This window comes from Thamnophis elegans, chromosome 7 (assembly GCF_009769535.1).
Source record: "Thamnophis elegans isolate rThaEle1 chromosome 7, rThaEle1.pri, whole genome shotgun sequence".
Lineage (NCBI taxonomy): Eukaryota > Metazoa > Chordata > Lepidosauria > Squamata > Colubridae > Thamnophis > Thamnophis elegans.
In genome coordinates this window covers 50,122,299-50,146,064 of record NC_045547.1, presented here as the reverse complement: position 1 = coordinate 50,146,064, position 23,766 = coordinate 50,122,299, and the positions used below count along the sequence as shown (strand labels likewise).

At 38.3% G+C, this 23,766-nt stretch overlaps 1 protein-coding gene and 1 pseudogene across 6 annotated transcripts in view; one reads left to right on the top strand and one right to left on the bottom strand.

Moving 5' to 3' along the window:
- Positions 1-11,018: 11,018 nt before the first annotated feature.
- XPOT (exportin for tRNA) overlaps positions 11,019-23,766 on the top strand; it is a 35,163-nt gene continuing 22,415 nt past the window's right edge. Inside the window, exons 1-10 of one of the 6 annotated variants that reach the window (XM_032220947.1) lie at positions 11,019-11,651; positions 14,757-14,837; positions 15,266-15,342; positions 17,217-17,344; positions 18,570-18,652; positions 20,068-20,124; positions 20,489-20,558; positions 20,706-20,924; positions 22,775-22,959; positions 23,532-23,700. In XM_032220947.1, the coding sequence (XP_032076838.1) occupies positions 17,285-17,344; positions 18,570-18,652; positions 20,068-20,124; positions 20,489-20,558; positions 20,706-20,924; positions 22,775-22,959; positions 23,532-23,700 (843 nt within the window). In that variant the 5' untranslated portion in view covers positions 11,019-11,651; positions 14,757-14,837; positions 15,266-15,342; positions 17,217-17,284. Of the gene's footprint in view, positions 11,652-14,756; positions 14,880-15,265; positions 15,343-17,216; positions 17,345-18,569; positions 18,653-20,067; positions 20,125-20,488; positions 20,559-20,705; positions 20,925-22,774; positions 22,960-23,531; positions 23,701-23,766 lie in introns of all 6 variants that reach the window. The other 5 variants (XM_032220945.1, XM_032220950.1, XM_032220948.1 and 2 more) reach the window with 5 other exon arrangements.
- On the bottom strand, positions 12,371-12,502 carry LOC116511922 (annotated as a pseudogene).

Genomic DNA, 23,766 nt, shown 5'->3' with positions numbered 1-23,766 from the left:
TCTCTAATCGATTTGGGAGGGTGTGTTCCCCCTCCACCCATGGTTAATGAACCGCTTTGATGACGTCTGAAGATCGACAATGCTATTATTAGTTTTCGCTGGTTTGTTTGCTGTTTGCTATGTTGTTTAAACAGCTAGAAATAGTTTTATTCTTACATAATATGAACCTATGGCTTGCTTATGCCGGCCATGTGACCATGCTCCCCGCTGAACATCAATGACTCATCCGTGGAGATCGTAGAGAGCACCAAATTCCTTGGTGTTCACCTGGCGAAGAATCTCACCTGGTCCCTTAACACCGGTTCCATAACAAGGAAGGCCCAGCAGTGTCTTCACTTAGGAAACTGAGGAAGGCACAGCTTCCACCACACATCCTCACCACCTTCTACAGAGGGACCATCAAGAGCCCCCTGAGCAGCTGCATTACCACCTGGTTTGGGAATTGCACCATTTCGGATTGCAAGACCCTACAGCGAAGAGTGAGGACGACATCAGGGTTGTTCTTTCCTCTGTCATGGACATATACACTACATGCTGCATTCATAAAGCCAGAAACATTGTGGCTGACCACATACACATGTTTGTAGAATTCCTTGAAAGAAATTCAGAGACGAGGTTCGGAGTAGCAGAATAAAGTTTCTTTTATTATCAAAAATCAAATTTAGTAGAAAAAGACGGTTTGCAAAGCGTGGTGGAACTCAACCATGCACTCACAAGAGTCACAAGGAAGGGCCACACCCCTTACAGAAGCGTAACAGCAATTATACCCTCCCTAACTCCTCCTATACCTACGTCAGCTATACCTGACGTGGCAGGTTACAAACCTATCAAACAACACAATTGCCCTAACTTTTACCATATATGGATATTCTTGGTTCACCGAATGTGGGTGTTCTCTGCTTAGTTTCAAGCACGTACTCATGTTTCTTGCACATGCTCAGTAAGCCTGCTGTTGAATAAGAAAATTTTAAACTTTCTGGAACTTCCCCATTCAATCCCCCATTTCTTATTTGGTCATTTGTTTAATATTTTCTCTTATTTCATTCAACCTTTTCTTTTCACCTTCTGTATTTTCCATGGGGTGCAAAGTTTCCATGCTTTCTAATAACTGAATTTGGTCTCCAATCTCCTTCAATACCATTACAGATTTTGCATTTTGTTGTGCTTGGAGTATTCCATTTACTGAGCTTGTTACAATATTTCGTATTACCAATACATATTTCTCGGTGCAGTCCAATTGGTTCCTGTTTCATTCATATAGTGGGAAAAGGTAGAATTTAATTTTTCAGGTTGTGTGAGGTTACTAGGAGATGTCCATTCATTATTATCCCATTGTCCCTGACAATATAAGGTGCCAACCTGAACTGAACCATCTCTATAATAACAATTTTTACCTATCACATTTGTGGTTAAAGTCCATGTTGTAGGAGAAGACAAGGTCCTCAGGGTAAAATTATCGCTTTTTGTTTGGTTGTTAATATATTCGGGATCTGCCTCATGAACTTCCCATGGCCATTGCTCTCCCATATTAGTTCCCCCACATACAAAACAATTTTTCACCCCTAGCGTGTTGGCTACTTTGGTTGCCAAATCCATAAAAAGATTCTGATATAATAGGAGAAGCCTGTTGTTCCAATTTTTCCAGGGTGTCATACACGGACCACTGTATTTTAGCCACCTCTTCTATATTATTTACTGTGATAGTTATATAAGTTAAGGGGTCAGCTCCCGTTCCGTCTATTCCAAGCCCATAACTCTCAATGGACGGATGTTCAGGATTGAGGGTTATGATAACCTTATTACTATTTGGTGTTCTTTGAAAGGATTGAATCTCCCTCTTTGCAGTGTCCAGAGGGTTATAGCAACCCTTATAGCCCCCTCCCGTATACTCACAAACCCCCCGCCATGCGATTTTCTCTGGATAGCCCCAGGAAACACAAGGAGTTAAAAACGGGTGTCCAGGGGGTTGTGGCATGTTACGGGTACATAAATATTTATGATTTTGTTTATAAGTATCCTTCCAGGTTTGTGAACCACATTTTCGGAAGGCTATTATATCCATTGCTCTACATACTGTATATACTCGAGTATAAGCCTAGTTTTTCAGCCCACTTTTTGGGCTGAAAAAAGCCGCCTCGGCTTATACTCGAGTCAGTGAAAAATTTGCCCGAAATGGAGGAGAAAAAGGGGCGGGGCCATGCCGCTGGGTGACACTCGTGAATGGCCCAGTGCCCCTGTGAGTTTCCCCTCCCTCTGTGTCAGTTTGCCGCGCAGCGCGCACCGCACCATCCCCCCTCCTCACGTTCTAATGTAATGCAGGGCTGTCTTACGATTCCCCTTCCTCCCCCTCCTGCCGCTCTGCAACGATGTCCCACCTCCTCCTTGTTATGGCAAGCAGCCACATAGCGATGTCCCACCTCCTCTGGTACAGTGATCCAATGATAGGAATCACTGTGCCGTGTGTCATAGGAGGCGGGACATCGCTCCCGCGGCTGCACGGGACATCATCATCACAGCGGGACATCAGCATCATGAGGTGAGTGAAGTATTTCATTGAATACACCGCTAGTTTACTGTTTTTCTTTGAAATAAATATTCAAAAACATTATTGGTATCTATTTTTATTTTTGAAATTTACCGGTAGCTGCTGCATTTCCCACCCTAGGCTTATACTCGAGTCAATAACTTTTCCAGTTTTTTTGTGGTAAAATTAGGTGCCTCGGCTTATATTCGGGTCGGCCTATACTCGAGTATATACGGTACATCTAATGAAAGCTCCCATTTTTCTTCTTTGGTGACCACCGTATGATTAAGATATTTTAGTAATGCTGCCCCAGGTTGTCCACTAATAATTCCCAGTCCAACCCACAGGGTCACATTATACCTTGTGAGTAGGCCTGGGTTATGGCAAGTAATGCTCTGTTCTTTCTTACAAGTTACATATTGGGTGTTGTTACGGATGCACTGGCTTTTCTCTCTGCATACACTAGGAATTATATTCGTGTACATCAAGGTTCTGGTTGTCTTTGCCCCCTGTTTGACTTCCGTAATACATTGTTCACACGTGTTTGCCTGTTTTGAAGCAGGAGTAGTCTTAGTAGCTCTGATCTTTCTCTTTCCATGGGGGTTTAAGGGATAGGCCGGTTGATGACTCCGAGCAGGTTCCCACAATACTTTACACAACCCTTTCCATCCTGGTTGTAAATACTGACTCCTAGTATTATCACATAGAAAGTGGAGATTCTCAGTGCCTTGCCCTTCCGTGCCACAACCACTGAACCACAAGGCCTTCCCTATCCAATAGCACCTTGGGTCTCCCCTGGTTGCATTTTCACACATCTGGGTGATTCCACTCTGATTTTTACAAGTCCAAGCTGGATCTCTCTGAGTTTGCCTTGGTGTTACCTCCAGAGTCAGATTACATCCATATTGGGCAGTTTTCCAGTATTGGAACTCTCCCTTTTGATGTCCCCCACTTTTCAAACAGATAACCATACTAACGGCTCTATTCTTTCTCTGCAGGGAGCGTCTCCTAATAGCCAAAGCAGTCAGCATCCACGAGGGGATAGGAGGAAATTCGAAAGAACTTGGGGAGACCACTAAAGAGCTTGTGTTTAAATAGTTTTTCTCCTCCCACATTGCACAGGTATATCTTCCTATAGTCTCTCGGTTTATTTGCAAATATAGAGTGGTTTGACACTTACCCCCTCTCTTTTGTGTTACCACTATCCAACTTTCCTCCTGACCTACTTGTTGCCAGTTTGGTTGTAACTTAGATTCATACCACCAAATTTTGGGTTCAAAGATCCAATTCATGGGACAATACTCACTCTCTTTGTCATTATAACACCGAATTTGTGTCCAAGTTCCATCAGGTTCAAAGATTATAGGCGGTTCAATCCATAATTCTCCCCCAACCGCCACTAGGGTTATATTCAAAAGGATATAAGTCACTGTCTTTTTAACACCAGTTTCAATGGTTCTTTTTGAAAGGCTTTCCATGTTTCTGACTCCTCAAGATTAGCCTTCTTTACTCTGGTATAGTGAGTCCAACCCTTTTCTTGTGTCCGAATGGCAGTATCTGTGGTCAACAACACCAAGAACGGTCCATCCCACTTCGGCTTGAGGGAATCGTCTTTCCACGTCTTTATCCACACTTGGTCTCCCCCTTCTATGGAATGGACTTTGAAGCTCAGAGGAGGGGTTTGTATCAAATAGCCAGTTTTTCTGAAAGAATCAAAAGTCTGGGACAGTATTTGCAAGTATTGAATCAGTCCCTTATCTTTACTAGGTAAATTCCCCATTTGTATACCAGCGTTTCTTAGTGGCATGCCAAATAACATTTCATTAGGTGAAATTCCAACATCCCTCCTAGGTTGTGTTCTTATCCTAAACAGGGCTATTGGCAAAGTTTTCATCCAATTCATTAAAGGTTGGAATTTCTTTTACTTTAGCTACATGAGGGATCATGAATTTAATTTGTTCAATAATTTCACTCATGCCAGCCTCTTTAGCTTCTTGATCTGCCAACCTGTTCCCCCTTTTCTCAATTTCATCCCCTTTTTGATGTGCTCTCAAATGTACTACAGCAATTCTATGTGGCAATACAAGGGCCGATAACACCTCCTCCACTAGTTGTTGGTGTATCAGATCTTTCCCCTGACTTGTCACATACCCTCTTTCTTTCCAAATTTTCCCAAAGGTTTGCACCACTCCAAAGGCATACTTAGAGTCGGTGTAAATTGTTAAATTCAATTTCTCTCCTAATATTAAAGCTCTTTTTAAAGCATATAGTTCAGCTGCTTGTGCAGACCAATGATTTGGCAATCTACCCCCCTCCAACAGGGCCCATGTTCCCTCTTGGATGATGGCAAATCCATTTTGTCTTTTTCCCTCCACTACTCGTGAAGAACCATCAATATACCATCTTTCCCCTTTTTCCAAAGGAGTATCCTGTAAATCTGGTCTGATTTTTGTTTCTAAATCCACTATCTCATTACACCAATGTTCAGTTTCTTCATTTTCAGATGAGCTAGTCTTATTTAGGAATTGTGCCGGATTCAATGCTGAATCAGTTGTCAGAACTAGGTCAGCATGGTCCAGTAACATTCCTTCATACTTCAACAACCTTGAATCAGTTAGCCATCTTCCTGCTGTCTGTTTCAGTAGAGTTCTTACTTGATGAGGACTACTGACAATCAGCGCCCCTCCCATTGTAATTTTCTCACTCTTTTTCACCAATAAGGCTACTGCTGCTATTGCTTGAATACAAGTGGGCCACAGGGTCAAGGTTTTCTGACAAATATGCCACCGGTTTCTTTTGCCCCGCCCAATTTTGTGTCAAAATTCCTATAGCCACTCCTCCCTCCACTGAAACGAAGAGGTGGAATGGCTTATCCAAATTGGGAAGACTAAGGACAGGAGCACTAACCAGCAGATGCTTTAGTCCTTGGAAGTCTTCATCCAGTTCCTTAGTCCATCCAATTTTAAATGGTTTGGTTTGGATTAATTGTTCATATAACCTTTTCGTCCACTTGGCATAGTCTTCTATCCACAATCTACAATATCCAATTAATCCTAAGAATTTTCTTAATTCTTTTTGCATTTTAGGCCTCGATTGTTCCACAATCCCTTGAATTCTTTCAGCACTGATTCTCCTAGAACCTTGACTGATCAAATGTCCCAAATACTTTACTTCCTGTTCTACAAACTGAAGTTTTCCCTTGCTTACTCTCAGACCTTGTTGGGCTAGAAAGTTTAGCAAGGCAATTGTTCCCTCTTCAGTGTCTGTTTTCTTTTTGCCTGACATTAATAAGTCATCTACATATTGAATCATTTTTACTCCTTTTGGCAATTTGAATTTCTCTAAAGTTTGCTCCAACACCTGTCCGAACAAATTTGGGGATTCTGTAAATCCTTGGGGTAATACAGTCCACTGGTATTGTTGTTTTCTTCCAGTGAAAGGATTTTCCCATTCAAATGCAAATAATGCTCTACTGTCTTTGTCCAAAGGACAAGACCAAAAGGCATCTTTCAAATCTATCACACTAAACCATCTGTGTTCTACAGGTATTTTACTCAGAATGGTATAAGGGTTTGGAACCACTGGATGTCTAGTTTCTACTATCCGGTTCAGGAGCCTCAAATCTTGCACCATTCTGTAAGTACCATCAGGTTTTCTCACAGGTAGTATGGGGGTATTGTAAGGTGACATAGTCCCTTCCAATAGCCCATCTTTCACTAACTGGTCTATTACTGGTTGGAGACCTTTCCTTCCTTCTATTGAAATATTATACTGTTTCTGGCTCACTACTTCACTATTGGGTTTAAATTTTATCTTTTGAGGCTCTATCTCTAATCCACCTCTATTTCCTGGTTGCACCCAAACCAAAGGATCGATCTTTTGTTCTTTTTCTTCTGTTAAAACATAAACTGTTTCATTTTGATCAAAACTTATTGTAAGTCCCAGTGCAGACATCAAATCTCTTCCCATAATATTAATTCCTGCCTCAGGTACATACAACAATTTTAAGGTCCGAATTTCATTCGCCCCATATTTTATTTTCATTGGTTCCAATTGCTTTACATTAAAAGCTTCCCCTTTTACCCCACTAACTTTGATTTTTGCCTGATTGTCAAATTTTCCTTCCTTTGGCATCACACACACACAGAGGTGCGAGATGCTCCAGTATTCACCAAAAAGGTGTATTCCTGGGTTCCCACCTCCAAATTTATCAAGGGCTCCCGGCGGGAACTCCTAATCAGGGGCCCCTGACTTCCCTAGTAGATGTCTTCATCCTCCTCCATTAACCTATTAATTTGCTCTCCTGAGGCCAGAGTAGGGCATTCTCTTTTAAAATGTCCCATCTTGCCGCAGTGAAAGCAAGTTCCTCTCTCCTATCATTCCTCCTCTTGTTATTCCGCCCCTGCTTCTCATTCCTGGTCTTCCTCTAAACCCAACACTTCCTCTTCCTCGTGGCACCCAGCCTCGCCCTCTTCCTCTCCCTGGCTGCGCTTGCATTACTTCTTTTACTGCAATCGCCATCATCCTATTTGTCCTTTGACCATCTCTTTTCACTTTCTCTTCCTCTCTATTCACATATATTTTCTGGGCTTCTCTCAACAATACTTCCAGAGATTCTGCAGTCCAATTCTCCCTCTTCTGCAATTTCTTGGCAATGTCTGGCCACACCTTAGTCACAAACTGGATCTTAACGAGTTGGGCGTTTAAGGCATCGTCAGGATCCGCCCCAGCATACTTCCGCATTCCATCTTTAAGACGCTGCAAGAACGTTGCTGGGGCTTCCTCTTTTTCTTGTTCTATATTTATTGCTTTAGCCATGTTTTGGGTTTTTGGAACAGCTTCCTTCATTCCTTTTATAATTATTGACCTTAAATCTTGCATATGTCTTCTCCCCCCCCCCCCCGCCTCGTTGTTGTTCCAATCTGGTCTTACAAGGGGATATTTAGCCTCCCCTCTATCTTGGTTCCCTCCAGCCACCACAGGGTTTTCCCGTTCCCATACCGCCATGGCGGCTACTCTGATTAAGTTCCTTTCCTCAGGACTAAATAAAATTCCCATTATATTTTGCATTTCTTTTTCTTCACATAATTATATAAATTGTGACACTGAAAATAATCCGTGGAGCCGTCCCTTGGCCACTCCACATTATCATCCTCCCACCAAATAAAACAACACAAATTAACCATATCTTCTTTGTTCAACCCCAACCTCAAAATCTCCCGGTTATAGGGCGGGGATCCCCATCCAGCCAATATTCTGCCCAAAGGGCCATTCGGGTCAATTTTCAGTTTGGGGTTCTTCTGGATCCTTTTAACACACTTCTTCCCTGACTCAGTCGACTTTGTATTACCCCCCATCTCTCTTATGGGTGGTCAGCCTATCTTGAGTATGTGCGCCTGTGTCCCTCCCAGCAACTCTTTTCAGTTCCACACGTCACCGTCTCTGGATATTCAATAATATCCCACTCACTCACTCCGTCCTGCAGACCTCCCCGAGGTCCCTCAAAAGGACTTCCACCCGGCCCCGTTGCCAGTTCTCACATCCACACACTCTACCCGGACCGCCCTGGACTCTTGTGTTCTGGTGTTTTCAAACCAGTACTCACCAGGGTCTGCGCGCAGATGTTACCCGGTCTGTCTTCAGGCTGCTCCGCACTTTATTCACCCTTCTCCTAATACTCGTCTTTATTGAAATTTTACGGGTTTCCAAGAGCTCCGCAGTCCTCTGGGTGGTTCCCCTCCTTTCAAAAGGAAAGGGGTGCACCTAAGGAGGACCCCCTCAGAGTCCCAGCGCAGATTGGATCCCGGTCGAGCCCCCAATTTGTTTGTAGAATTCCTTGAAAGAAATTCAGAGACGAGGTTTGGAGTAGCAGAATAAAGTTTCTTTTATTATCAAAAATCAAATTTAGTAGAAAAAGACGGTTTGCAAAGCATGGTGGAACTCAACCATGCACTCACAAGAGTCACAAGGAAGGGCCACACCCCTTACAGAAGCGTAACAGCAATTATACCCTCCCTAACTCCTCCTATACCTACGTCAGCTATACCTGACGTGGCAGGTTACAAACGTATCAAACAACACAATTGCCCTAACTTTTACCATATATGGATATTCTTGGTTCACTGAATGTGGGTGTTCTCTGCTTAGTTTCAAGCACGTACTCATGTTTCTTGCACATGCTCAGTAAGCCTGCTGTTGAATAAGAAAATTTTAAACTTTCTGGAACTTCCCCATTCACACACACTCTCATACACGCTTTTTACTCTCCTGCCATCTGGAAAAAGGTACAGAAGCATTCCGGCCCGCACAAGCAGACTGTGTAACAGTTTCTTTCCACAAGCTATCAGACTCGTCAACGCAAAGAAACTGGAACCATAAATACTTGTGTATTTAGCTTGTGTATTTTTTGTGTTTTAGCTTCTGTATTTTTTTTTAGCTTGCATATTTTCTCCCTCTTTAAGTTCTTAGATTTAGAGCTATATGTAGCTCTGTGTCCTGCTTTGTCTGACGTAGCACCTTGGTCCTGGGGAAACTTTCGTTTCACTGTGTACTGTAATATATATTGTTGAAATGACAATAAAACTTGACCACGGAGACGTCTTCGGCTTTGAAACGGAGATGAGCACCGCTCCCTAGAGTCGGGAACGACTAGCACATATGTGCGAAGGGAACCTTTACCTTTATGGCTTGCTTAATATACAGGATTTCTGAACACGCCATATTTAACTGGGTGATTGGAGCACGCAAAAGTCAGCTTCGCCTGGGTCTCTGCACTGGTGCAGACCGTCAGTTGGGGGAAACAAAGGCAATGGTGGGTTCACTACAAGCTGCGAATGGATTGGAAACGACTAGGCAGGGTAATCTAAAGCCTTTGTGGAAGTGAAGGCTCCCTAATGACAGCCAGCGTGGTGCAACTGCAAAGCTCACTGGGCGATTCGGGGTGAATTGCTCTTGCTCTGCTAGCCTAATTCACAGTGTTGTTGTGGGGAAATATTGGAGGGAACACGATGCTTCTCAAAGGTCTTGAAGGAAAGATGGTATATCAAGGTAACAAATGTATAAGTAATTTGGAAACGTTTGCATAGCTTTATTTCTCCTTTTGAACGAATCCCAGAGTCCAGTCATAAACTGTGCCAATAGACTCATTATTTGAGAAGGATGACGCTTAAAGGTACCTTTATTTATAACTAGAATACTGTTTTCAATTTAAAAAATAAATTTAAAAAACTGCATTACAGCCTTTTCCAGAGGGCTAGGTCTTTGCATAATACATCCAAAGTAGGATAATAATTTAAGCTGGGTCGTTTGTGCTTTCAGTAATAATGGGTTGATATATTCAGTGATCTGTTTGTTTTCTTGGCTATCCATGGTATTCTAGGGAGTCTTCTGCAATATCAGAAGAGTTTTGGTACCCTTCCTATCCTGCTTTTTCAGAATCCAACTTTCCCTATAGACTAAATAATATTACCAGTTGTTGGCTCTAGATATGTCACAGAAAATGAAGAATCCTATGAGAAAATGCAAACAGGCTACATCCAGCAGGATCTCCACCTCATCAATAACTAGCCCAATTTAATTGGGATCCAAATGTAAATATAACTTGAATATAATTATGATAACATATATAGAAAATGTAATTTCCCAACTGATAGAGAGATTTTTGGACTTTTAATTATAATTTAGTCAATATTTAAATATACCAAGAGTTTACTGCATTCCTGATTACATTGAACCACTTACCTTCTCACTTTTGGTGAATGTATTTTATTTAATGGACTTGGAAATCCTAGTCCAGCTGAGTGTGATGGGGTATATTTTGCCCAGTCTAAAGTGTGTGTGTGCGCACGCGTATATCTGTGGAGGGAGGGAGGGAGGGAGAGATAGAGAATGGCATCTTTAGTTATGTGCTACATTTTTGTTCATTTCTGATTTTTATATAGGAAAAGGCCTATATTCACTGTAGCATTTGCCTCTTTTGGGGAATTTTTGTGCAAATAAGAAATTGGAATTAAATACAATTAGCCGATGCTGTTGGCTCCTGTTCTGTTAATATGGAATTAACGAAGCAGGAGTGTATCTGCAGGAATATATCTTATAATACTCAGAAGTACTATAAGCTTCTTTATTGAAGATTTGTCCCAGCCTCGCATTGCTTTATTTTCCGACTAAAGGTCCGGGCACCAATTTGTTTTACATTACTTTTAGGTTGTAATTGTACGTTAACTACATTGAGAGTGAAATCCCAGGAAAATAATAGGATGGGTTAACGTTTGCATTGATTCAGTACTTTCTTCCTGGAAAGTTTACGTGGACGTTGCATTTGAGCGCTTTACAGAACTACGATTCCCAGCATCCCTTTAGACCAGTGGTCTCCAACCTTGGCAACTTTAAGACTTGTGGACTTCAACTCCCAGAGTTCCTCAGGCAGCCTTGCTGGCTGAGGAACTCTGGGAGTTGAAGTCCACAAGTCAAAGTTGCCGAGGTTGGAAACCACTGCTTTAGACAAGTCATGATATTTAAATAGAAGTGATCCAGCGCTGGCATATTCCAAGTGGGTCAGTTGTCTGTCGGTCGATGAAAAAGTAGGGGAGCTAAAGCGATTCAACGCGAGACGTTTTTTCATTGAAGACCAACAGTGATTGGGCGTAGCTAAAGATGTGGGCTATTGATAAGGACGCAAAGCGAATAGCTCGTCTTTTCTGATTTAGGCTCCAGAACTATGCCTCCCATCATTAGTTGCGCCTAAGCCGAAAGCTTTTTTCCCCAGTGTGCAACGTGCTTTCTTTCCCTGATTGGCGAGCTCAAAGTAAGAAAAACCTGTTTCTGGCTTCCAGATTTTCTCCGAGGCGGTTTATTGCTTGGCGAATCTGGAGTTTGGTGTCGCGGGGTACGCTGGGTGATGTAGTTCGTGGATTGGAGCGCTTTCCCGAGCGGAACTGTGCGAAGAGAGATCGGGGTGCTGCGGAACCCCCAGAGGCGCGTTAGCCGCGTTGCGTGTTTCCTGGCGGAGCGGCGAGTCTGCTGCGGGCGGCCTTCCCTGGCTTCCTCTACCCGGGTCCCCTGCTTTGTAGCGGCCTCCCAATAGTGCGAGAAAGCACAAGCCCTCCTGGATGGAATAGCTGAGAAGGTAACGAAATGGGGACGGGGGCTGTTGGAAGGTTGGATGCGCTTCCAGGGTGACCATGTTTGCAAATTCGGGAGGAGATGGGGACGACCCAACTTTTATTTCAATGCAGAAAGGAGAAATCGCTTGGCCCAGGAGGCCCCATGGTGCAGTGGCGTGGCCGCCTCGTGTTCCAAGTCCAGTGATCAGACTTGGAGGTTGTGCTCTTTGAGGATGGATCCCCCTTCTCTTAGGGCCTTACTAACCTAAAGCCGCCTAGATGACCTCCTGTCCCTTGCCCGTGCCACATTGCCCTTCATTTCGTCCCGAGCTCAACTTGGGAATCTATTAAGGTTCTGGCTTCTTAGTTTCCAAAATTCTTAGCCAGCTGCCTGGAAATTCTGATTAGTTATCCCACTTCATTTGAAAGATCTGCGTTTGAGGAAGAGTCCTATGTAGAACAGCCATGCATCAGTTCCCCAATGATCAGCCACTTTTATCACTACCAGTACCAGAAGGTGTTATGATGGGGAAAATAAATTATTTGCGCATTATAATGGAAAACAGATTTTTCTTTTACTTGATAACTGAAATGTAGTTTCTGTCTCATATTCTTCTGTTGCTTTCTTCCTGGGTCACCTACCTTAATTGGCAATCAACTTTATTTCATGATAAATTTATGCCCATGTTTATGCTGAATTGACAATGAAAAGCATTGTTTAAAACTTTAATTTTAACTTTTAATAAATTTATATGCCGCCCAATCCCGTAGGACCCCGGGCGGCTTAATAACTAGTCCTCAAATAGAGGACATATCAGATATTAAACTGATAAGAGCAGATACTACACATGATCTTAGCCAAAATGCATGTCATTTTGATAGTTCGGCCAAATGGTGAATGGGAATATACAAAATAAAGATAGCAGTTCAAGAAGTAATAAATATGCTTATCTAAAAGTCACTGTAAATTATTCAAATAGCCAACAACCCTGCCAATGTCTACAGAAATGCATGTTCATTCACATCCTAATATTCCTCTGGTGTTGCCACAAGCATTACTTTTATTATTTACTCCTCCTTTATTTCAAAACTGAATCTTCTATGTGTGTGATTACTGTTATCAGATTGGCTCAAATATATTTGATGTCCCTAACTGATTTTATCCATTGAGGATTTCACATCATGCCTTTCAATAAAATAGAGAAGGTGAGACCTAGTTACCAGTCTTAGTGGTATGTGTCACATGCAACATTCCTGCTAATTATAAGGATAATTCTGAACACATTTTGACCAATCTGTCACAAATGAAAAGCCATTTCACCTGAAGCATCATTGTCCTATTCTATACAAAGTAGTTGTCAAATCTATTCAGTACTGTGGAAGCTAATATCCTGTTGCCCACATATCATAATCTAAAACATAGCTGCAATGTATTAATAGATACTTTTAAATATAAGATTTTTCTTGGTGATATTCTAAAATAGAACAACAAAACTCTTTTTCTACTCTATCTACATGTATAGTAGCAATAACTTGCATGTATAAGTGAATCATAGAAAATAAAAGAGATTTATGGTAATGGACTTATTTATTATGACAAAAATTTTATGACATAACAGTCCACTTCATCAATCACATAATCTAATATATACAAACGTGTCATTTTGAGAAGATTGTAAATAGTTAAAATAATGAAATGTAGTAAGAAAAAAAATGTTACATATTACTTTATTTACAGTGACAATTTGCAAATTGATGAAAAGTACAATAATAAATCGTACTTTCATATTTATAAAGCAATCTGCCATTGGTGATGCTCACTAGTACATAGTGAGTTCCTAAACTACATTAATTATAATGTGCTTAATCATTGATTGATAATTCATAATTTATTAATTCACACATTATAATTGATAAATAATAGTTTACAAATTATAGCACATGAGTTTGCAAAAACAAAAAGAACCATATTATACAATAATTAATTTGAAGTGTGGACCCAGCAATAATATAAATGGAACAATTATCCAGTTGAACCTTTAGAACAGGAGTTCCCAACCTTTTCTATACCCTGTACCCCTAGAACGCTTCTGATATATTCTGGCACCCCAGATATAATTATATGCATATAATTTGTATGCAATTATGCATATGCACTATAATTTTGAAATTCTAAACCCATGTTTCGTACCCCCTGGAATATTGTCTCGCTCCCCTGCTTTAGAAGATAGGTTGGAATTTCTTTATTCATTGTAACTCACATATATATCTCATCATTTTCTTTTTCTTTTTCCTATCAACTTATTGGCGATTGCGGATTTTCTGTTATAATTGGCAGCAGAAAATGAATGATCTAATTCCAATGAGTCAATAAACCGCTGGAAAGCCCATAGGGCTTCCCACAGAACAAGTGCTGCAATTTATATACCATATTTTTCAGAGTATAAAACACACCCTTTTCCCTCAAAAAAGAGGCTGAAAATCTGGGTGCGTCTTATACACTGAATACAGCATTTTTTGTCTCCTGCAACCCTGCCCCCTTCACCAAAATGGCCATGCATAGCCTTTAGGAGGCTTTCAGAGAGCTTCTGGGGGCTGGGGGGCAGAAATGAGTGAAAAACGGACCGTTTTTTGCTCAATTTTGCCCCCTCCCCTCCAGCCCCCAGAAGCACTCTACAAGCCTTCTAAAGGCTATTCATGCCCCTTTTTGGGGAAAAAGATGGGGGCGTTTTCACGAAAACAGGCCGTTTTTGGGAGGTCTGCAGAGAGCAAAAACTTTTTTTTTTAATTTTCCTCTTCAAAATCTTGGTGTGTCTTATACACCAGTGCGTATTATACTCCGAAAAATATGGTAGATTAATATTGTATGCAAAATTCAGACAAGGGGCTGACTGTACCATTCTCTAGATCAGAGCTGTCAAATTCATGGCCCATGGGCCGGATGAGTCACATGCGGGCCACGCCCAGTTTAGCGAAGGGGAAAAATGTCCCGATATGTCACGTGACACCTGTGCTCTGGATGGTTTGAGTTTATTATTTATAGTACTAAAATAGGTAGATGTTTTGTTGTCGTTGAGTTTTAGAATCCCTTTGCATTTATTTTAATACAGACAATATTGTCTTTTTAGGATTTTCCTGCCCCTATCCTTCCTTTCAGATCATCTTGAAGCACAAAAAATTGACCTGAGGATACAACAAGCCAGTAGATGGTAGGATTTTTAAAAATCCTCCTGATAACCTATGACATTTTGGTGAGCATTTAAATGTCCCTTCATTCTCTTTAATAGCAGTGGTGACCCAGAGACCAGAGGCAAGAAACAATCTTATATTTCCATATCTGAAAACAATTATCACATAATTCTACTGAATTATATTTCAGGACACAGGTGCCTAGAGAGTTCTGTTGTGTCACATTCATTTTAGGTCAAGTGTCCTCCTTAGTTTCTCACCTTCTAAATTAACATTATTGGCAGGATTATCATTTATAATTTATTTTATATATTGTTATACAGAATTCTCATATGATTTTTATTTATTTGGCTTATTTATCAATTTTAAAAATAGTTTTAAACATCTTTTTGCTTTCTCCTATTTTTTATTAATGGTAATGAATACCATTGATTTTATGTTTTATTAGTACCTGTGCTGAATTTTAGATGAAGTCATATGCCTCTTTGAAATGGGCTGGACCCTAAAAGATGCCATAGGAATATGGTAAATAAATCTCTTTTCCCTGAAAATCTGATCAAAAGTTGATATGTCAGCCAATTGCTGCTTTCTACCTCAACTAAATATTCCTCAACCTAAGACTGTTCGTTTAATGATAGTTGAAGTTATGATGGCTTTGGAAAAAGTGACTTATTACCTTTCCTCATAGTTTTAACAGCTGGATGAGCATGTGGGTATACACACATATACACAATATGTGATTGTAATTCAGGCCCTTGGCTCCTGTTTACAACGATGTTGAAGCATCTTGTGGTCACATAATTGCTATTTGCAATTTTCTCAGCAGGCTCCTGACGAGCAAAATCAATTGGGAACATGCAGTTGAGGACTGCACCTAATCACATGAATCACTTAGCCACCATGGTAAAAAAGGTTGTAAAATTGGGTCTGGTAACACGATTGCTTACTTAATGGTTGTATCACTTAACTATCAAAATTGTGATTCCAATTGTGGTCATAAGTTGAGGGCTGTTGATACTTGCATTTGGATTGTTGTCACGGTTGGAGGCCAGAGAGATGTGTGAATAAGAAAGAAAGGATGTGTGCATGTGAGCTCTTGTTTTGCTCCTTAACAGCCCTGTTACTATTGCAAAGAATTCACATTTCTCTTCTTCCAAAGATTATTCATAAATTTCTATTACTTACTGATATTTTAAATAGTTAGATCACTAAAATATAAGATCTTCATATTGCATTTATACAGATCTCATTATCAAATTAAGATTCAAAGTTCCTTTTTTCAGTCTGTAGAGATCCAGGTCATGGTTGTCTCAAAGGTGCTTTTTCAGGAGGCAACTGGACTTTCTTGTTTTTTCTTTTGAAGACGTTTCATTTCTCATTCAAGAAGCTTCTTCAGCTCTGTCAGGTTAGTGGGGAATGGAAGCATTTCTATTCCTTGCAGACAGCTAGTAATCTGCAACCTTTTAGAGGGTTGTTGAAGCACTTGGAGGTTTTTCTGTGTCCTCAGGGTCATCTGAGTAGTGCTCCTGGTTCTTGTAGTCTGCAATTTTCCCTCTAGAACCTACTAGGACTACAGGAACCAGGAACACTACTCAGGTGACCCTGAGGACACAGATAAACCTCCAAGTTCTTTAAGGACCCTCTAAAAGGATGCAGGTTATCAGCTGTCTGCAAGGAATATAAATCCTTCCATTCCCCATTAAAGCTGTCAGAGCTGAAGAACCTTCTTGAATGAAAAGCCAAACGTCTTCAAAAGAAAAAAAAAATAGTCCAGTTGCCTCCTGAAAAAGCACCTTTGGGATTCCTTTTGTTCAGTTACAAAACACATTCTCTTAAAGGCAAAGTAGTGGCTAATTCCCTGTCACTTCATCTATCTTCCCAGCATGCTTTGTATCTCCCAAATTATACTTTCTATTTTTTCTTGGTAAGTCTGCAGAAAGAAATCAGAGGACTGTATTCATGTTTTGCATTTCCTAATAATATCTATGGTAGCCAGATGGAATTTTAGAAATAAATATGATTATGTTGCTTTGCTTTGCAATATGTCTGCTTTCTATTTTGTTTATTATATTTAAAATTGTATGTTAAAAATTAATCACACCAGGCACCATGAAAGGTATCTGCAAAGAGACTAGTGGCTAAGAACACATTGCCTATGCCTTTGCTAACAACATAGGATAATGATACTTTTATTTTGCTTCATATCTGGTTGGCATATTTTTTTAAAATCTTGCCTAGCATTGACTGTTTCAGGTTTCCAGATGTGCTGGACTGTAAGATTTTCTGATATCTGATCTTTTTGTCTAAGATGTAGTTCATCTACATTGAGACAAAATTACTTTTAAACTTTGGCTTTAATTTAGAGTTTTGCTACCATCTTAATTTTATTTCATCCATAGATGTTTGTATCTCTGATTGTGTATGAATGGGATAATCCTGTAAAAGAAGCTGGAGAATAGCAGCAGAAATGGATGAGCAAGCTCTTCTAGGATTAAATCCTAATGCTGATTTAGATTTCAGGCAGCGAGTAAGTTTAATTATGCTTTTCTCATAATTTTTGTTTTTATAAGAAGTTCAGAAAGAAAAGCACTTTAATTTCACCTTGCTATAAATATTTCTGATTTATAGCCAAGATATGGCTGTTTTTTTTTAAGCTACATAACATTTATCAAGATCTTTTCATCTCTAGTTCACAATTCTCTTAACCAATCCTTACCATTTCATTGCTCTGTGAAGATTTCACCAAGTGCCTTCATAGTCTTGGTCACCTGTTTCTTAACATCTTCATCTCTTCTCCATGCACTCCTATTTTTTTACAACATTGTGTTTATATTACTGCATTGTCATCACCATCCCAATTTTGTCCTTTTTCTTTTTGGTTTATTTCCTTTTGTGACCTGGGTATTCTTCTCTATCCCTCAAAGTCCAGCTGAGATATGGGTAGTATTGGATTAAGTTAAACTGGCAGTATTGTTTTTTGAGAAGCAGATGACAATGTCAAAAAATTTAAAATATGTGTTAAATAGAGAGAGTTTTTCCACACACTTTTTGTTTTTGATCCCTCTTTGGCTTGTAATTAGTGTCATCTGCCCTATGATCCCCAGCAGATTATCATGGAGGGGACTTGATTCACAATAGGAAGAAATTTGCCAACTCTTGCATTAAATTAATTCTTCCCTCAGGTTTTCATCAAAATATGTGAGGTGATAGTGATCATACTTGTAACCAATGTTCTTTCTCACCTCCCCATGTTCGGTTAGAAAATGAAAAAGGGAGATACTCTTATATTTGCTGGTCTGCAAATCTTTCTGCAGTATTTGCAGGATTCTTGATCATTTGAAGACCTATTCATATGTGAGGAATTGTAAACAGGTCTCACAAATGACAATATGGATGACAAAGAGAATAGAGGTCAGGCTTTCCACTCATTTTTAAGCCTTCATATGGTCAAACGTTTTTTCTGTTCTTTTTATCATTAATATTTTATTTTATTAGGCATGAGATTTTTTTGCTCCCCAGTTTTCTACCTCAGTCTCTCCCCCCCCCCCGCCCCAAGTTTTCTACCAAAGTGCTATTCCTCAGACCTCTGCTTCACTTGTTTTCTCTCAGATTTCCCCTATTCCTTTAGCAACTTTGCACGGATTAAATTTACTTCTTAAATTTACTTTATGTCAAAGTTATAGAGAATCAGAACAACTATTTTTATTGTGCCAATATCTGTTTATTCAAAAATATTTTAAAAATAATTTCAGGCATTGGCCTATTTTGAACAGTTGAAGATATCTCCTGATGCTTGGCAACTGTGTGCTGAAGCTTTAGCCCAAAGAATCTACAGGTAACAAAATTTAAGTTGTTCCTTTTCTTAAGTAGAATGATAAGAAAGAGTATATTGCATAAGTCTATTCTCACATACGCTATAATTCATAATCGTACCAATAAAGGGGAATATGTCTAGTTCAGGGTTGAAATAAGGAGTCCTTGCAGACATTTCATTATCCAAACTAGGTAACATCCTTAACACTGCTGATGTTGCCTAGTTTGGGTAATGAAATGTGCAAGAAAACAACCAAGCTCAGAGAGCACCAAGGATCCCTTGATTCATAACAGCTAGCTTATATTTTTGTAGTCATATTGAAATTGCATATGAAATAGAAACACTACTTTGCATATGCAATAATTGTAAATATAAATTTCAAGCAACCAGCTCTATTACTGTTTGATGCAGTTATATCATGATCAACACAAATAGTGGAACTAATGAAAGTTGAATTCTCTTCTGTTTCTCAGGAACTTTGTCAGCCCTCCAGAGTTCTTCACATTGCTTTGTTTAATTTTATGGGCTAGAATTATAGCGGAAAGAACTGTTAAATTAGAAAAAACTGGATTGTTTTTATGTGTGGTATTGTGATTTTCATATATGTTGCTATATTTAGTGTTTTCAGTTAATAGATATTCTATGCACCTGAATGCTGCATTTTCTCCTTTTACATGTGTGAATCCAAGTCAAAGATTAATCTGTTATTAGTCTAAAAGATTAATCTGCTATTAGTCTAAACAGATATTGTAGCAGCATGAGCATAACATAACCTGCATGTTCGAATTGATACTATTTCTGTCTCTTAACCAACTTAACAATCTCTTAGATATTTTAGGAGAAATTATTCATTAGTTTACTCATGCCAGTTTGAAGCCATTTGCTGACAGCTAAACATAACCCATGTTGTAATATGAATTGAATGTCCATAATCTCTAGTTTGTCTTGAGATATCTGTGTAGTAGTCTGAAGTATCTGCACCCAACTCTGTGATCAATCTCTAGGAATATAGCTTAAATGTAAAATCTCTTGCTTGAATTGGACTATTTTTAATAATATTTTACTACTTTGCTTGTAGTGTTCAGAAGCAATGTCTAGTTAGTAGTATTTATAGCTAAATTTTGTAACCTGTCATTAAACAAAAATGGTTTGGAACAATGATTTCTGCTGCAAAAAGTATTCAATTTTGTTATTTAGAAGGAGATTGGCTTGAACCCAGATATCAGTTTAGGTTTTCAAATGAAGAGCAGAATGTAAGTGAAATCAGTAAATGAATACATATGTACATATTTGTCTATAATTTTATATTTGTATACCATTATAAAGAAAGCAAAATTTTAATCAGTGACTAGATTCCTATCCCAACCATCTTCAGATAAAACATATCAAATAAACTCTTTCATCCCAGATTTATTGGATTGTTTTTTCTGTTTCAGTGATGATCACATCAAGTTCTTCTGTTTTCAAGTTTTGGAACATCAAATTAAATACAAGTGAGATACTTGCTTTATATTTATGAAAGGTTGAAGTAATTTTTGCAATCCTTTCCAAATTCACAATTTTTGAATGGGCCTGAATTGGAAGTGGAAGAAACTTAAGAGGAACTATATATTAGCATGTGTGCATGTAAATATACACATATAAGTATACATATATAAATCAAATTACTTGTTTCTGTTTATGTATTTTATTTTACATATTTAACTCCTGTGTAATCTTCTAATGCAAAGATTCCTATCCATAGCAGTTGTATTTAAAAACCCAAAAGCTTATGTAGCCATCAGAATACTGGAAGATTCTGCAGGAATGTTTCTCTGAAATGTTTGTAAGTATTTTAATATTAATGTTCTGTTTCAGGTATTCTCAACTAACTGAACTACAGCAACAGCTAATTAGGGAAACACTAGTAACATGGCTACAGGCACAGGTATGTTTTTCTCATATAATTTATTATTATTTACCGTGTGTTTCAATAATTTTCCAAATAGATTACTTTATCTTTAAAAATACGTATAACCGCTTATTTCATATATGATTATATCTTGAAAAATGATAAAAATTCATTTTTTTCCAGATGATGAATTCTCAGTCAGAGAAGACATTTATACGAAACAAAGCAGCTCAGGTCTTTGCTTTGCTGTTTGTTACAGAATATCTTACAAAATGGCCCAAGTTTTTCTTTGATATTCTGTCTGTGGTAGGCCTGAATCCTCGAGGTGTGGACCTTTATCTCAGAATTCTTATGGCAGTTGATGCTGAACTTGTAGATAGGGATGTTGTTCATACCTCAGAGGTAAGTTCCTTTTTAATAAAATAAATGTGCCCATTGATTTAAGGGTTATATAACAATCTTCACATAATAAGTTCATTTTTGGTGACAGTTTCATAATCAACTGTTTTGTTAAACAAGACAAGTTTAGAAGCCATGTCTTAAGGCATATTTAGAAACTGTAGAAATGTCTTTTTCAACCTGGTACCATCCAGATGTACTGGAATGTTTTCAGAATTTTTGTGCTAGCTGGGGAACTCAAGAAATTTAAATCCTGACACACTTGCAAAATATTAGGTTGGGAGAAACTGCAATAGAGCTTGTGATACAATATGAGCTCACCATCATATGTATAATAGAAGGACTTGTTAAATTTTAGATTATAGAAAATGTTTTAATTTCTACTTTAAAAATAAAGAAAACTGAAAAAATGTTTTATATGTTGAACCACAGAAGCTGTTAAGGCTTGGTTCTGTTGTTCAGGTCATTACGGATTTAAAAACCAGGGTTCCTACATTCACAGTTCACATTGGCTTTCAGGTTAACAATGGGTAGAAAAGAATATTTAGCTTTTAAAGTCATTTGTTAAAAATATCTCTGATGAAATTTTGCCTAATGCAGTTATGAATCATTTCAGCCTCCATAAATTGCATCTGCTATAATAATTCTATAGGGAAAAACACAAGAGATCCTCAGTCCATTTAAAGTTACTTCTTACAATTGTACCTGATGAGTGATATCTGACATATATTGACAATAATACTCATTATTACATAGAAATTATATGGTTTTTAATATGTAAATTGTCTAATGTTAGGTAAATGATTAAGGCAGCATAAAAACCAATTAGAGTAAATAGTAAAAAAGAAATGACGCAGGCAAAAATTTAAACATTCTGCAATTCAGCCATATAGAACTACAAATACATTGTCACATGTACTAAAATGTAAACACACACCCCAACCAGAAACAAAAATATACACAGTAAATAAAGTAAAAAGTATACATAAAAAGGGCATACAAGAGAAGAAACAGAAAGACAAACTAATTCACTTAGATTCACCAAATGCAGACTGCAACATTCAAGCATAACATAATACATAGATGGATACTCCTACTCACATGCTCTAAAGTAGAAGGTAATGCATACATATATAGTGACAGTAGGACAAAAATAACGTATAGAGATGTATAGACTGCAGCAGCAAGAAAAAAAAGATTGGTAAGCACAGGGTGATGAAATGTGTCAGAGAATTAAAAGGCAGAAGGCATGAGAAAGCAGAGGAAAGCAAGGCAGGGAGAGAGAGATTCATGAAAAATGGAGGCATGAGTTAAGGAAGATTATAAAAAAAACCCAACTGCAAGCAGGACAGGCAATTAAAAAAAAGTGAGAGATACGAAAAACCATAGAGCATGGTGGAGAAGGAATGTAAAGATTGTTGAGACTGTGATTACAGTTAACCAATCAATATTACAGCTCCTTGATCATCTATCCCAGCAATGCTGCTTTTGGGTAAGGTCACATTGGGAGATTGACTCAAGCCTATGCGTTTGGCATGATGCCCCCAAGAAGGGAGTTTTAGACTTCCTCTCTTTTATATGCAGAGACTACTCTTAGAATTTTTTAAAAAATGCATTTCATCCCTAATATGTGATTTTTTTTTAACATTTAAGCAGCATGTCATACAAAGTTTGAAATATTACACATTTGAAATTACAGAGTAGTGATGAAGAAACATCAACCATAGAGTTGCATTTTATGATGAATATTAGATTACTGCTACTATTAACTTTCCCAACTTTTTCAATTTTCAAAGAACAGAAATAGGTATCTCAGTTTTTACTTTTGAAGACTAACATCCTTATATTCATAGGAGGCTCGCAGAAATACTCTACTAAAGGATACTATGAGGGAGCAATGCATTCCAAGTTTGGTTGAATCATGGTATCAAATCTTGCAAACATATCAATATACAAATTCAGAATTGACATGTCAGTGCCTTGAAGTAGTTGGAGCATATGTCTCTTGGATAGATTTGAGTCTAATTGCAAATGAAAGGTAATGCTCTTATTGATTCAAAATTCACTAATGAACTTACTGGGTAATAAAACTAGTGAAATTTTAGGGTAACCATTTTTTTAAAAAGTTTTTTTTGTAATTGTTTGGAAAATTAGCCATTTTAAAATAATTGCTAGCTAACTAGCTAACAGTGAAACAGCTTGCAGTGAAACCTAATTTTAAAGAGCTATTTTTGAGGAGATTGTCTATTATTTCTGAATATCTGTTAAATATACCAGTATCTCATTGTGGCGATTTACAACAGTATAATTATACCATTTTATGTTATTTGCATGTTATTATACAGATAGCATAAATTGACACAGATGCAAAGTTAAAGTAGAAGTAATGTAAATTTAACTACCTTATCCAGACTATCTCAGTACAATGGACTTGTTGATGTATATATGAATCTGGTAAATGAGGATTGTTAAAATGTGGTTTCACTTACACTAATACACACAGCTTTTGTATTTCTTATACAAGAATATAAGAATATAAGGCTGATAAAGTAAAATTTACTATCAATTTGTTTTTACCCAGAAAGCAAATTTTTTGTCTTTTTTTTAAAGGTTTATAAATATGCTGCTAGGTCACATGTCCATAGAAGTTTTACGAGAGGAAGCATGTGACTGCTTGTTTGAAATTGTAAATAAGGGAATGGATCCAATTGATAAAACTAAGTTGGTAGAAACTTTGTGTCAAGTTTTGCAGTCTGCTGGCCTATTTATAGTTGATCAGGTTAGTTATTTTTAGTGAGAGAAATGTTACATTACTATAATTTGTATGACTGTTTGTGTCTTCAGT